Source organism: Penicillium chermesinum (assembly GCF_028974085.1).
Source record: "Penicillium chermesinum strain IBT 19713 chromosome Unknown utg000009l:1.0-952002.0:1.0-954369.0, whole genome shotgun sequence".
NCBI lineage: Eukaryota > Fungi > Ascomycota > Eurotiomycetes > Eurotiales > Aspergillaceae > Penicillium > Penicillium chermesinum.
In genome coordinates, this window is record NW_026695319.1 from 911683 (window position 1) to 925202 (window position 13520).

Here is a 13520-nt window from a genome sequence, read left to right on the forward strand (position 1 = left end):
AGGGTATTTTAATCTTATTGCTACCAGCGTCACCGTGACTGTGCTAGTAACAGTAGGACTTACTGCCTATAGAAGATTACGAGCCTTTAATTCCGAGCTTCAAATATTACAAGTTTCCTGCCAACCTTGGAGCTTCAAGTTGAAGGGCGTCGCCCTGATACTGCTATGCATGCATTTCTGTACCAGTTCTACCAGTACTGCTAGTAGAGAGTTCAACAGGGCCAGATAGTTCACTGCCCATTGCCAGTGCGTACCATTTTCAATATTTGCCCTTGCTGTCGTATTATCACAATGACTGGAGTATACAATCACGAGAGCGTCAACCTGGGCAGCATATCATTATCGTACCAGTATTGGTAAGACAGGGTTCGAAATTCAAGGTAGCCGCGTCCATTTTTGTCTAGAACCTTGGAAATAGGCCCCTTGGTCGCCACCATGAAGGTTTTTCCAGCGCTGAGAACAGTGCAGCTGCCGGAAGGCCGGGTCAAGAGGAAAGGGGACTGACAGAGATCCATGGCGATCCGATCTTATCAACGCGATAAGACGCTTGGACATGTCAACCTCAAACCTCCTATCCAACATGCTGGAATAAGCAGAGCAGCGCAAAGGTACACCGAGCATGGAGTCGACCGGGTCTGCCCAGCAATAGATGTGAAGCTTGAGCCCGCTGTTAGCGCCTACGGACACGTCGCCGGGATCTCATCACACCTCGATCTTCCTCCCAAACATCAGGAGTTGTCACCCCACGGAACCAACACTGCAGCCCCGGCAATCGCCAAAAGAAAGCCTGTATAGGCTTGATCCGCGGTCAAAATGGAATCCCCGCCAAAAATCAGTACTAAGAGCGTCCTTCCACCGCGCGCTCCCTCGAAGTCCTGGCTCCAGCATCTTACCTTGGATACTCTCGTGAAAGTGCTCATTCGCACGGTCTTCAACCCATTCCTCGCATTCGTCCTAGTCCTCTGCTTGCGCGCTCAAGTTACCCCACCCACACATCCCGCATGGATTATTGCGGTCGGCTATCTGATCTTTCTGAGCGTGGTTTACGTGGCGCGGGTGATGAACCATCGCATAGCGTACGGCATTCCCCGGATGGTGGACTCGGAGCGAGAAGTGGTGCTTATTACCGGGGGCGCGAGTGGGTTGGGGCTCTTGATTGCACAACTTTATGGGATGAAGGGGGCGAGCGTGGCCGTTTTGGATATCAAGGTATTTGCGGAGGGGGAATTAGAGGCTACGCTGGGGGAGGATGTGGAATATTTCAGATGCGATGTAGGCAATCGACAGGAGTTGGAGGCCGTGAAAGAGACGATTGAAGAAAAGGTATGTGCTAACTCATTTGCCCTTGCTTGCTCTTCCCCTCGTGGTGCAACATACCATCTACGGGTTACCTTACAGTACCGAGATACGAGATCAAGTTATGCGTTTGAAGACCAGTTGCTGATATTTCTATGTTCCGTAGCTGGGGACACCGACTGTCATCATCAACTGTGCAGCAGCGAGAGTCAATGGGCTGCCTCTGCTGGAATTGCCTGCTGATGCGGCAGAGAAAACGCTGCGCACCAATCTTCTCGCACCATTCCATCTCTACCAGGTGTTCTTGCCGAAAATCATTTCGGATGTGGACAACGGTGGGACAATTGTGACCATCAGTTCGGTGCTGGGCCAGACGACACCGGCGGGCCTTTCAGACTACTCGGCCAGTAAGGCAGGATTGAGTGCTCTACACCGAACATTGGAAGCTGAACTCCGAGAGAATGACCGTATCAAAATGCTTCTGGTAGAGGTAGGACAGATGGCGACCCCGCTGTTTGACTGGATCAAAACTCCTAATCGATTTTTGGCGCCGAACCTCGAGCCGGTGGAGGTTGCTCGGGAGATCGTGGCCACGGTGGATAGCGGTCGTGGGGGGGGTCCTCCGGCTGCCCGTATATGCGAAAATGATCAACTGGTATTCTGTTATGCCAAGTACACTCCAGGTGCTTGCAAGATATCTCTCTGGGGTGGATCGTGCGGTCTCATCCGGTCTGCAAACCCGAGAGCCGCCAAGCACTCCCGAGAACGGTGGGCGAGTCCTCCGCAGCTCAAAGAGGAGAAAGGACCTGCGAGCCGAAGGCGAAAGACAAAGACAAGTGTCCAGTCCATCTCACATATGAATAGCTTTCTGACGCGTCAAATGTGTATTATTGGGATCTTTTCTTTGCACAGCCAGCTCGCCCACATATTATCAAGTAATGTTGCTGCGTGCTTATTGTTCCCGGGTCAAGATCATCTTCTCACGCTCATTCTTGCGTGGCTTCAGATCAGCCTTGCTGGTGTGCTTGCGCACGTTCTCTTCACGACGCTTGATAGCCGACAACTCCTCGTTTTTGATTTCACCGGCCTTCTTAATTGGTCTAGGCAAGTGACGCTGGCGCTTGATGCGGCGGATTTCGGGCATGTGCGAGTAGCGCTTGATAAGAGCTTGGTCATACTCCAACTTGGCACGCTGGCGTGCACTCTTGACGCCACTGCGGTCCGAAGCATTGGATCTCCACAGACGCACGTTTCCATCGTCACTTCCAGAGAGCACATACTTGCTGTCGGGTGTAAATTTGGCGGAGAAGACACTACAATGAATTAGCGATTATAATCTTTTTTGCATGCCATCCTCATCACATACCGTTGCATTCGCTGTGTGTGGTAGACATCCCGGGAATGTCCACGAGCTCTGTTCCAAAGACGGACGGTACGGTCGTAGGAAGCTGTGACCAAGTCCTCACCAGTAGGACTGAATTCAACATCCATAACGGCAGCAACATGGTCTTTTAACACGTTCAAAGCACGATCTGTCTTTCGCATATCGAAGATGTAAGCATTGTGGTCTTCGTTCGCCACTGCAAAGTTGAAAGCCTCCATAGGGTTCCAGGCGATAGCATTGGATGCGAACTTCAGGACCAGCTTGTGGACAGGCGAGGAAGTACGAAGGTCGTACATGATGACGGAGCGATCAAGGGCAGTAGAGCCCAAGATAGATGTCTCGGTCTGATTGAAAGCGACCGAGGTAATTGTATCAACACTGGTGGGCCAGTGCAGTGTCTGCGAAGCTGCGCCGGACGGGCGAGAAAGATCATAGATCGAGATCACGGAGGAAGATGCCGCGAAAGAAGGATGATCCCGATGCATGGTAAGGCCTGTGAAAGCACTGGGGCCCAAATAGCTTGCCTAAAACCCGAAGTCAAGTAGATTAGCGCTGCGCTGATTTCGGAATGCACCCCAGAAAAAAAAAAAAACCAAACAAAAAGAAAAACGTACCAGTGGCGCAGCCTCGGGCGATGAATGATACGGATCCCAGAGTTTGACGGTCTTGTCGCTGGCGCAGGACAGCAGCTTCCGCTCTGGAGTAAAACATAATCCCTTGACCATATTCTCGTGCCCTTGTGTGTGCCAAATCTCCTCCCGGGTTGTCAAGTCCCAAACCTTCACCATACCATCGCCACTGCCACTTGCGAAACGTTCCAATGAATTTGGGTCCTTTGCCATGGTATAGACCCCATCCACATGTCCATCCCCCATTTGACCAATAAAAGGAGCGGCGAACATGCGCTCCATTTTGATGGCCTTCAAAGCTCGAGTGTATTCTCGGGCCCGCTCAAAAGGATGTTGAGATGGATCCAGGTTCCGCGACTGGCGGACCACGGAGGATCCTGGGGCCTGCTGCGACGCTGTTGGGCGGGAGAGGGCTTTAATTTTCTATTGAAGAGTTAGTATTAATCTAGATAGCCCAGGAACCCCTCGCAATCACTCGGAACTCACCATGATGTGCAGTTGTAACCAAAACAAAAATTCGGGGAAAGTGCCAAGCGGAGGGAACTTTTTTTTTTTGGGTTTGACATAACGCTTTGCTAAGCGGGCGGTGAGCCTGCAGCTGCCAGCTTCAAGCTCCCCGACGGACACTCAGCCAACGTATCAACAACCCATCTCTATTCCCGTCTTTCCCCTTCTCGTGAGCCACCATCTATTTCAATATCTGTTGGCTCTCTGTTTCCGGCCCTCCCCATCATGTCCTCCTCCTCCTCCTCTCCAGGTCTCACCGCGGATACAGGAAGTGCGGGACCTGGCGAAGCAGGACCCTTCCAAGGCCATTGCCAGTTATCAAAAGATTCTCTCATCCGGCCCGGGCTCTACGGAGGCCTCATCGCGAGACTACGAACATGCATTGATTGGATTGGGACAGCTTTACCGCGATGCTAAGAAGCCGCAAGAGATTGCCGAACTCATCAAGACCAGCCGGGATACCTTCTCGTCGTTTGCCAAGGCAAAGACCGCTAAGCTGGGTAAGTTGCACCGACTGGGGATCTGGGCTTCTTTCTCTAATGAATCTGAATAGTTCGCCAGCTTTTGGACCTCGTCAGCGAAATCCCGAACACTCTCGACCTCCAAATTACCGTTATCCAGTCATGCATAGAATGGGCCGTCGCCGAGCGACGGTCTTTCCTGCGCCAGAACCTCCAGGCACGGATGGTCGCGATCTATATGCAGAAGCAGCAATATTACGATGCTTTAACTCTGATCAACTCTTTGCTCCGGGAGTTGAAGCGACTGGATGATAAACTCATGCTGGTGGAGGTGCAGCTTCTCGAATCCCGAGTATACCATGCATTGGGTAATCAGGCCAAGGCACGCGCAGCGCTGACAGCCGCGCGAACATCAGCTGCCTCTGTCTACACACCACCTAATCTACAGGCTGGACTTGACATGCAGAGCGGTATGCTGCACGCAGAGGACAAGGACTTCAACACGGCATTCTCCTACTTCATTGAGGCTTTGGAGGGATACAACTCGCTTGACGAGGGCGAGTTGGCTACCGCGGCACTGCAGTATATGCTGCTCTGCAAGATTATGCTCAACCTAGTGGATGATGTTACCCAACTCTTGGGGTCCAAGCAAGCCCAGAAATACGCCAGCCCACGCTTGGAGGCTATGAAGTCTGTTGCGCGGGCTCACTCCAACCGATCATTGGAGGACTATGAGAAGGCCCTTTCCGACTACCGGTACGAGCTTGGCAGCGACACTTTCATTCGGAATCACCTGCGTCGCCTGTACGATGCTATGCTGGAGCAGAACTTAATCAAGGTCATTGAGCCCTTCAGCCGGGTAGAACTCGACCACATCGCCAAGATGGTGGGCCTGGATACCCAACAAGTGGAGCGGAAGTTGTCACAGATGATCTTGGATAAGGTGATCATCGGTGTGTTGGATCAAGGCTCAGGCTGCCTGATTGTGTATGACGAAACAGAACGCGACCAGGCCTACGATGCCGCATTGGAGACCATTGAGAAGCTCAGCAATGTGGTGGAAGGTCTGTATACTAACCAGGCCTCGCTCCTGGAGTAGAGGACAGGAAAACGGGATCATGGTCATGCGATATGTTCAACAGATTCATAGGAAATAAACCCAACCGCAGCTACGGCAGCACGCGAGGATCGTATCTCCCATCTAGGAAAGTCGTACAGGGTTAAGTCAAGTTTAGTAGCTATGTAGGACCTCCTAGATAACCTTCAGGACGCATCGTCCATAGCTATGGGGGTGCCTGGCCACTGAAAGCCGAACACGCCAGTTGCCATCTAGGCCGGATGCACTGCTTTCCCGATTGGGCTTAGCGTCGCGCCAAAAGAATCGCGACTCTCGTCCTGGTTCATCCTCAACCTCCACCCACTCCATCCAACTGGAGCCCCTACTTGCTGGATCCGCAATCAACGCTCCAATGCAGCCCAATTTCTCCCGCGGCTTTCCCTCAGCCGCCCAGCGCTCTCCAGCCCCGCCCCGCCGCCATGTCCAACCCGGTTTGTCCCCTTTCTTCTTTTCTTATCCAAACCAGCTAACCTCCTACAGGCGCGATGCCCGGCGCGATGGCCCAGCAACACGCCGTGCCCCCCTCAATACATGGCTCCTCAGACTCAACGCGCAATTGCCCACCACAATGAAGCCGCTCAACGACGCGCCCGCAAGCCTACCGACAAGAACATCCCGGATGGTATAGAGGACCTGATCATCGGCGAAGGTGTCCAGCAGTACAAATCCCTTCAAGACCTGGAAAAACGCCTCGATGCGGCCGTCGTGCGCAAACGATTGGATATCCAAGACTCGATTAGCAAGACCGTGAAGAAGTACCGCACCATGCGAATCTGGATCACCAATACCGTTGAGAACCAGCCATGGCAGGGGGCTGGCAACAACCCAGGCTCCGGTCGGTACAAAGTACGCATTGAAGGTCGATTGCTCGACGACAACAGCGACCCCACTGCTCACGAGGACGCGGAAGACGCGATGGAGCAGGACAAGGAAGGCGAGCAGACTGAGAAAGTCGCGAAGCCGTCTCGACGCTTTTCACATTTCTTCAAGAACATCACCATTGACTTCGATAAGCCCGCCAATGCTCTTCCAGACGAGGTCAAGCCTATCAGCTGGAACAAGCCTCAAATCCCACCCGATGCGACGTCAGTGCCCGACAATGCCGAGTTTGATTGTATCAACTTCGCGCGGAGCTCGCAAGAAAATCTGAACATCACCTTGAACTTGGTACGGGATGAGGTGCCCGAACGGTTCAAGCTCAGCAAGGAGCTCGCGGAGGTGCTTGATGTCGAAGAGGAGACACGGAGCGGTATTGTGCTCGGAATTTGGGACTATATCCGCGCGATGGAGCTACAAGAAGACGAGGAGAAGCGCACAGTGCGCTGCGACCACCGTCTACGCTCTGTAAAGAAGCCCTCCTTGGCCTTGTTGATAACCTAACTGACGTTCCTCACAGATCTTCCATCGCGAGCAAATGTTCTTCCCTCTCATCCCAGACAGCATTGCAGCCCATACCAGCCCCATCGACCCTATCAAGCTCCCTTACACTATTCGCGTCGACGAGGAGTTTCACAAGGACCCTACCCCTACCATCTATGATATCCAGGTCGCTGTTGACGACCCTCTCCGTGCGAAGATGATCAGCCTCCTCCAAAATCCCGAGTACACCGCCGGTATGCGTAAGATCGCTGCCTTGGACGACCAACTCGCCCTCATCACGCAAGCCCTGCAGCATTCTCGCGCCCGCCACTCTTTCTTTACTGCGCTGAGCAAGGACCCAGCTAACTTTGTCAGGCGCTGGGTTAACTCCCAACGTCGCGATCTCGAGACTATCATGGGCGACATCGGCCCTGGAGGTGACACCAACGGCCCCGAATTTCGCCGCGGAGGTGATGGCAGCGTTTGGGACACCGATGTTGCAAGAGAAGCTGTGCGGTACATGCTGGCTCGACCTGATGCCGCAGGCGCTCGATGAACGGATGAATGGATGTATCTATCGAGGAGACGTTCTTTTTTTTCTATTTCTCCTTTTTTTTTTCCTGTTCGTTTCTTTTCTCATCATGTTATTCTTGTCTCTTAAGGCGCTCGCGGGGTTATGGTTTGGTGTCGCTGGCCTGAAAGGTAGGATTAATCAACTTGCGCAAAACTTCTCGAATGTTCACAAGCACGTTTCTTCCATCTGCCTGCCATCTATTCCATCCCTGGATACCACAACGATAACCAGGTCACGTAAACGAATTGGGACGCTTCGTCTCCACCAACTCCTGCCCAGCATCCAACATCCCGTACGACCACTCCGAATCCACAATGGGAAACAACGTGCATCAATAGCCTCCAACCCATGAATGGCGCCCCGGGAACTGCATATCACCAGCAGGCACATCCCCTAGGAACAGAGTCAGTGCACTTAACCTCTGTCCTTCAATGAGGACCGAGAGCTTATCAAAAAAGCGCCTTTAGACCGGATCACTCTTCCTGTCTCGCCTCAACAACCCTATTTTACTCATCATCAAACATTTCCTCTAATATCTTGTAGGCCCCGTCCGTCCCCTGGCCTTCCGCGAATCGAGGGAAGAAGGCATTTGCCATGGTGAAGTGGGCTCCGCCATCGGTAAATTCGAGGTCGAAGGGGGAAGAAGACTGGTTGGCCGTGGTCGGTAGTGGAGCCCCTAATAGATCCTTCGACACTTTTAATATGCTATAGAAAGGGCTTGCCAAAGGCAAGATTCAAAAGGCATCGGACGACCCATAGACAGGAACAGGCGGTCTCTACAGCTCGCTGTAATAGACTTTCTTGATTTGATTCACTCGCGTTTCTTCGAAAAATCGACATCGTTGCCCCAGGGACACCTCACTGCACGGGTGAGACATAGTGCGTAGTCAGCGGGGTACGATTACTATCGAACGAAATATATCCCACCAGAGAGCTGACGACGTGAGATGTTAGCTCCAGCCGAAGCTGCTAGGTCATTATACCCTCAATAGATCTGCACGCGATCGCGCTCGACCGCCGAGTTTTCTGTGGACATCTCCTGATGAGCAGCTTGACAGAGTTCGTGCAGGTATCTCCCTCAAGGTAGCAGCTAGCTCTTATTGGGGGCTGTAAGTTGGTATGTCGCCCTTCGCGAGAGCACACGGTCTTGCTTCCGCGGCATGCGATGCATCTACGAATTGACCGAACTCGCCACGGGGCGCGTAGCTGACTCGAGTTGCATCCATGACTTGCTCTTGGCTACTGGTACAGTCTATGCTTTCTGTGGAAAATCTCATGTCCGAACTGAAGTCACGATTTGGCAAATTGTAATCCTCCCTAAAGAGGATCCAATTTCATGCACGAAGAGATTTGCGCCAAGTCCCGAAAGGTGGATAGTCAGATATGCAACCCTTGTCGAGTTCTCAGCGTCCGACTTCAGGTCTTCATTTGCTTCGGTTCCAGCGGCCACATCTAGTCAAACGCAAGTTACTGGAGTGGGAGACGTAGTTGTGGGGTCCAAGAAGCGAGAAGGATCATCCCCTCGGGCGCTCCCGCCGATCTTATCGCTAAACATTTCCTGCAACGACCGACTTGCATCGACAGCGTCTGACAACTCTCGGCGTATACTGATAGTACGTGCGCACGGTGCATAAGATTAAGACGAGCCTCTAGGGCCCTAGGGCTTCACTAGTTACGCAGGGGCTGTCATGTACGCCGACTTTCTTGGCCGTTGAACCGCGTACTGGGAAGGCCCCTGGACTAATACAAGTGTCGAACCGAAGTCTGATGCAACGCGAGGCTTACCACAGGACAGTCAAAATTTCTGCGATGAGCTTCTCTAGTACTAGTGCTGGTCGACACTTGGAGATGTTCAAACTTGACGGGGGTCAGAAAACCGAGACCTTAAGCGGGTTTTGTTGGTACAAGAAATCAATCCCCCAAATTTACAGCACAAGCTTCCAACACAGAGTTCAGTTTATAGTTCATGTCTAATTTCGTACAAGGAACCGTAAATCGGCGCGCTCAGGTTCTCATTACATTTTCCACCCGCCAATCTTCTTCCCCATGATAATCCGCAGAAGAATGAACAACGCAGAACCCGCAACTACCGTGACCGCGCTGAACAGCTGTGCCTTCCAGAAGATCCTCTTCGGCAGATCTAGCAGGGTGCCAGCGATGGGGTTTCCAATCAACAGCCCCAGCCCGGCAAAGGTAAAGCACATTCCCATCCGCGTGCCCACAATGCTCAGGTTCGGCGAAATCTTGGCGACAATCGTGGGCGGCAAGGAGACGATAGCCCCGGACGCATAGCCATAGATGATCGCGAACACGATCGTGCCCGCCTCATTGCGGATTCCAATCCAGGCAAAGGCCAAGACGGAGGCGATCAGACTGATGGGGATGATCGTGTTGATGGAGCCGACCCGGTCCGCGAGAAGACCGGGGGTGATCCGTCCGAAGACAGACGCGGCGTTGAGGATAGCGATGATATAGAAGGAGATGTTCTCGCTAGCGTGCAGGTAGCTACTCATGAATGTGGGCAAGTAGAAGAACGGGAAGTATAGACCGATGAAAGCGAAGAACAAGGCCGCACTCAGGATGAGGAAGGGCAACTCCTTGAATGCGGAGGGGTCGACGATCTTGCGGGCCTGCTTTGCAGGCGGCAGACGCATCTTCATCACAGCGAGCGAGAAGAGGAGCCCCCCGAGGGCGATGAAACCGATGATCCGCGTGGTCCAGCCAAACCCCAGAGGGCCGATCAGTCTGTGGAAGACAATGGGGAAGATCACCGAGCCTAGATGCAGGATGTGAGCCAGCGGTAGCGTCTATTTGGCCTTTGACCCAGACTCACCAATGCTTCCTCCCGATGCGACAATCCCAGTGGCCACAGCTCTCTTCGTCGAAAAGTAGGTTGCAACGGTGGCCACGCTAGGAAGGAAAAGACAGGCACAGCCAATGCCGACAGCTACACCATGGGCCAGGAAGACTTGGTAGTACTTGGTGGACAGCGAAGTCATCATCAACCCAAAAACCACGAGGAAGGTCCCCAGCGCAATCAAAGTCTTCAAGTAGCCCTTGTCGAACGCTGGACCGACCACCACGCCGACGATGAACAGCAGAAATCCCTGGACCGTGCCGATCCATGAGATGGACGACGCAGAATACTCGGGGAGGAGGGTATCCTCATAATAACTTTGGAAGACGCCAAAAGTGTTGACAACACCCCTAACCATGGCGAATTAGCGTTTCCTTCTTCCCGTTCACTTTTCCCAATACCCACCAGGAATTGAAGAACAAGAAAAAGGCCCCTACAACCTGTAGCCATGCGACGACTCCTCCATTCGGCGGAGAAGGTGGTGCGGCCGGCTGCTCTACTGCTTGCTTCTCAGCTCCCGATTCGGGCGAAGCATCAGATGGAGAGGAGGCACGGCTTGAAGCCGGAAAATCAGGACCCCTTTCTACTTCACGAGACATATTGACCGTGATGTATGTTCTGCAGAGGGTGGGATGCGAATCAAACCCAAACACGAGCAACTGGAAGGAGGAAAACGCCTGAGCTACGACGAGGCCGATGCCAACTTCGCTTCTAAAATAACATCGTCAATGCAAAATGTTCGCTCGGACTCTCGGACTCTCGGACCTTTCCTGCAGGCACGCGCTTTGTAATGCGTTGCAGGGATGCCCAGGTGACAACTAATTGGGTTATTGGGGAGCTCGCATTTCTTTGTGGCTGCAACTGCGCGACCCACTCCAACTAGACCTCTTTGGTCAATTGTAGCCAAGCCGTAGATGCAGGAAATATACGAAGTGGGTCGTCCGGTTTCCTTAGGTCCAAAATTCAGTGAAATTCATGACGCAAGGCAGCCACAGCCTTGGGATGGCAACGTTCTCTAGGCAGAAGGCGTGATCCGTGGTGGAATGCCACCCAGGGAAGGTTACATGGAGGCGGACGGGCTTGCAGGGAATACGAGAAGTTGAAGAAGAGGCGGGGGAAGCATTGAGACCGTCAGCCACCGAGGCTCGAAGCGAAGCTTGTCCCAACGGGCTAAGTGGGTTTGCAGATCGGGCGTGGGTCGATCTACCGTGATCATCACCATCGGCCCCCACGAGGCTGCCCCCCCCCGGGGGACCCCCGGGGGGTGGAACAGTCCTGGGTCACACGGAAGGACATACTACGATGAAGCACCTTTGCTCTACCCTTAATGTCTTTTGAATTTAGATTTGAAAGTTGGCCTTCTTGCTGACTGGGAATAGGTGTGCGAATGCTATAAAGATGCCCGGAACAAGGTAAACGGGAGGTCTTATTGGCAACACTACGAACGTCGGATATTCTTCACGGACGCCCGTTTAAACATGCTTTTACGTAAAGAGCTTGATGGGCGTGCAGGGCCTTTTGCGTTGCGGCTGAAGCCCTAGCCGGATCTGGACTGGTGGCGCACCTCGAACGAAGGGCGGAAATTTACGATTATTCAACACATCATGCATGGGGGAGTTACGGGACCACACTCGATTGCAAATTCTGTTGACTAATCCCTAATTGAACCAAAGGAATAACCATAGGGAGCAAAGGCTCTAACGAAGGGGGCGAATGGTCCGAACCCCCGAGCGCGAGCCTACTCGAACACAAATATCTGCTTGCGAGATCCAACCGCGCCCTCGTGGGCCCGGCGAATTGCCTCACGGAGAGTCTCCTCGAGACTTGGGGTCCCTCGTTTCCACCCGACGTATTCAAGTGCCGGTGCCTTCAAGGTCCCTTGCGCCAATAACTTGGCAAACCACTCAAAGAGCGCCTCTTGCTGCGGCCCGGCCCTTCGCCCCAAACAATCACTTAATCGGAAGGATTTCAGCGTGATATTGCGCTGCCACAAGAATTGTCGCAAATTACCCTCGGAAGATACCTTCGGACGGAGAAATCCAGCCGTCAGAGAGAGTCCCACCCGGCGTGAGGCGGGTCGCCATGTGGCGGGCTAGATCATCGTCCGAGATGGAATCGATCGCCAGCACGACCCTCTTCCCGTCCAGAGCGTTGGTCGAGTGGAGCTCTTCTTCCGTCAACACGAGGCTGGCCCCGTGTGAGCGCAACGAACGCTTGGTACGTTCGAGCTCATTCGCGTTCGCCCGGTTCCGGATCACGCTGATGACTCCAACGCCGTAGAGCGGGGCGAATTGACTGACGAAGTGGCTGATTGTCCCGGTAGCGGCGTTCTGCATGATCCAGTCGCCCGGCTCGAGTGAGCAGTATTCCCGCAACTGGAAGTACGCTGGAGCAATCCCCATGCGTAAAATGGATGCGAGGCGGGGGGGGTACCGTGGACGGGAGGCGGATGAGGTCGTCCTCTCCGAGCACCGCGTGGGTTCGCCAAGTGCCTTTGCAATGGGTCCGAAGAACGACCAGATCGCCAACGGCCAGGTGCTGGATGCCGGAGCCGACTTCGACAACACGAGCGGCACCATCCGAGCCCGGAATCGCGAGTGTCTCACCAGCATCGACGATGCTACTCTGTGGCTTGATTGGGTACTTTCCATGAATGACCAGAAAGTCTAATGGATTGATGGGAACCGCCAGGAATTGGACAAGCACCTGATCCGGCCCATAGGTGGGTCTAGGGTGCGCAACGAGGCGTAGTCCCTTGAGTGGTTCAGGCGAGCCGAATGGGAATACCAGAGAATCAGACATGATGGAACGTGAGCGTTCGAGTAAGACCAGGAATTGTAACGCAAACAATCAATGGAATGGGCCGAGAGAGGACGGTTCACGGGAGCTTGCAAGATGGGGGCAGGATAGGATCGCAATGGGTTAGTTTAGACTTTTTATATCTCAGATGTCGCGATTTCGGTCCCATCAACTCGTTTGAGAAAATGCTCCTGCCGATGAGGCCCTAGCCCACTCTGCAGCCTAGTACACGGCCTCATTAGTCTACAAAAGTCTTTTGATAAACAAAAGCGACTAAACTTAGAGGAAACGATATTTTAGGAAGACCTTGCGAGCAAATCTGACGTGCATCTTGATGAAGCTAGTGCATCGCTATGGAAAGATCCTTCTACACGTAATGCACCCCCCCGGAGCCCCGGGGAGGCTATGAAAGAGTGTCGAGAAGCTAATGCAAGCCCTAGAACAACATTCTGCATCAGCAACGGTAGGAAACGTCTCGCATGGCTCCGTAGCGTATGTGATTGGCGAAGAGAGGGTCATTCTCGCTTGGCTTACACG

General features: G+C 53.2%; 7 protein-coding genes across 7 annotated transcripts; 3 read left to right on the forward strand and 4 right to left on the reverse strand.

Annotated features, from left to right (window-relative positions):
- Positions 1-813: 813 nt before the first annotated feature.
- N7468_010808 (uncharacterized protein) lies at positions 814-2160 on the forward strand (the record flags this gene model as incomplete). The annotated part of the gene is made up of 3 exons (XM_058480103.1): positions 814-1323; positions 1463-1951; positions 2041-2160. The coding sequence occupies 3 exons, from the start codon at positions 814-816 to the stop codon at positions 2158-2160; spliced, it is 1119 nt and encodes a 372-aa protein (XP_058325626.1).
- An 88-nt stretch (positions 2161-2248) lies between these two features.
- N7468_010809 (rRNA-processing protein SOF1) lies at positions 2249-3798 on the reverse strand (the record flags this gene model as incomplete). The annotated part of the gene is made up of 4 exons (XM_058480104.1): positions 2249-2609; positions 2663-3204; positions 3295-3732; positions 3796-3798. The coding sequence occupies 4 exons, from the start codon at positions 3796-3798 to the stop codon at positions 2249-2251; spliced, it is 1344 nt and encodes a 447-aa protein (XP_058325627.1).
- Positions 3799-4041: 243 nt separating this feature from the next.
- On the forward strand, positions 4042-5376 carry N7468_010810 (proteasome regulatory particle lid subunit RPN6; the record flags this gene model as incomplete). The annotated part of the gene is made up of 3 exons (XM_058480105.1): positions 4042-4066; positions 4089-4316; positions 4370-5376. 3 exons carry the CDS (start codon positions 4042-4044, stop codon positions 5374-5376), a joined length of 1260 nt encoding a protein of 419 aa, XP_058325628.1.
- Positions 5377-5746: 370 nt separating this feature from the next.
- Positions 5747-7309, forward strand: N7468_010811 (SWIB/MDM2 domain-containing protein; the record flags this gene model as incomplete). Its single annotated transcript, XM_058480106.1, has 3 exons — positions 5747-5815; positions 5875-6738; positions 6791-7309. The coding sequence occupies 3 exons, from the start codon at positions 5747-5749 to the stop codon at positions 7307-7309; spliced, it is 1452 nt and encodes a 483-aa protein (XP_058325629.1).
- Positions 7310-7833: 524 nt separating this feature from the next.
- Positions 7834-8205, reverse strand: N7468_010812 (uncharacterized protein; the record flags this gene model as incomplete). The annotated part of the gene is made up of 2 exons (XM_058480107.1): positions 7834-8021; positions 8190-8205. The coding sequence occupies 2 exons, from the start codon at positions 8203-8205 to the stop codon at positions 7834-7836; spliced, it is 204 nt and encodes a 67-aa protein (XP_058325630.1).
- Positions 8206-9342: 1137 nt separating this feature from the next.
- Positions 9343-10783, reverse strand: N7468_010813 (uncharacterized protein; the record flags this gene model as incomplete). Its single annotated transcript, XM_058480108.1, has 3 exons — positions 9343-10103; positions 10161-10534; positions 10590-10783. 3 exons carry the CDS (start codon positions 10781-10783, stop codon positions 9343-9345), a joined length of 1329 nt encoding a protein of 442 aa, XP_058325631.1.
- A 1139-nt stretch (positions 10784-11922) lies between these two features.
- N7468_010814 (MDR family NADPH-dependent oxidoreductase) lies at positions 11923-12986 on the reverse strand (the record flags this gene model as incomplete). The annotated part of the gene is made up of 3 exons (XM_058480109.1): positions 11923-12118; positions 12195-12559; positions 12618-12986. 3 exons carry the CDS (start codon positions 12984-12986, stop codon positions 11923-11925), a joined length of 930 nt encoding a protein of 309 aa, XP_058325632.1.
- Between the last annotated feature and the right edge of the window lie 534 nt (positions 12987-13520).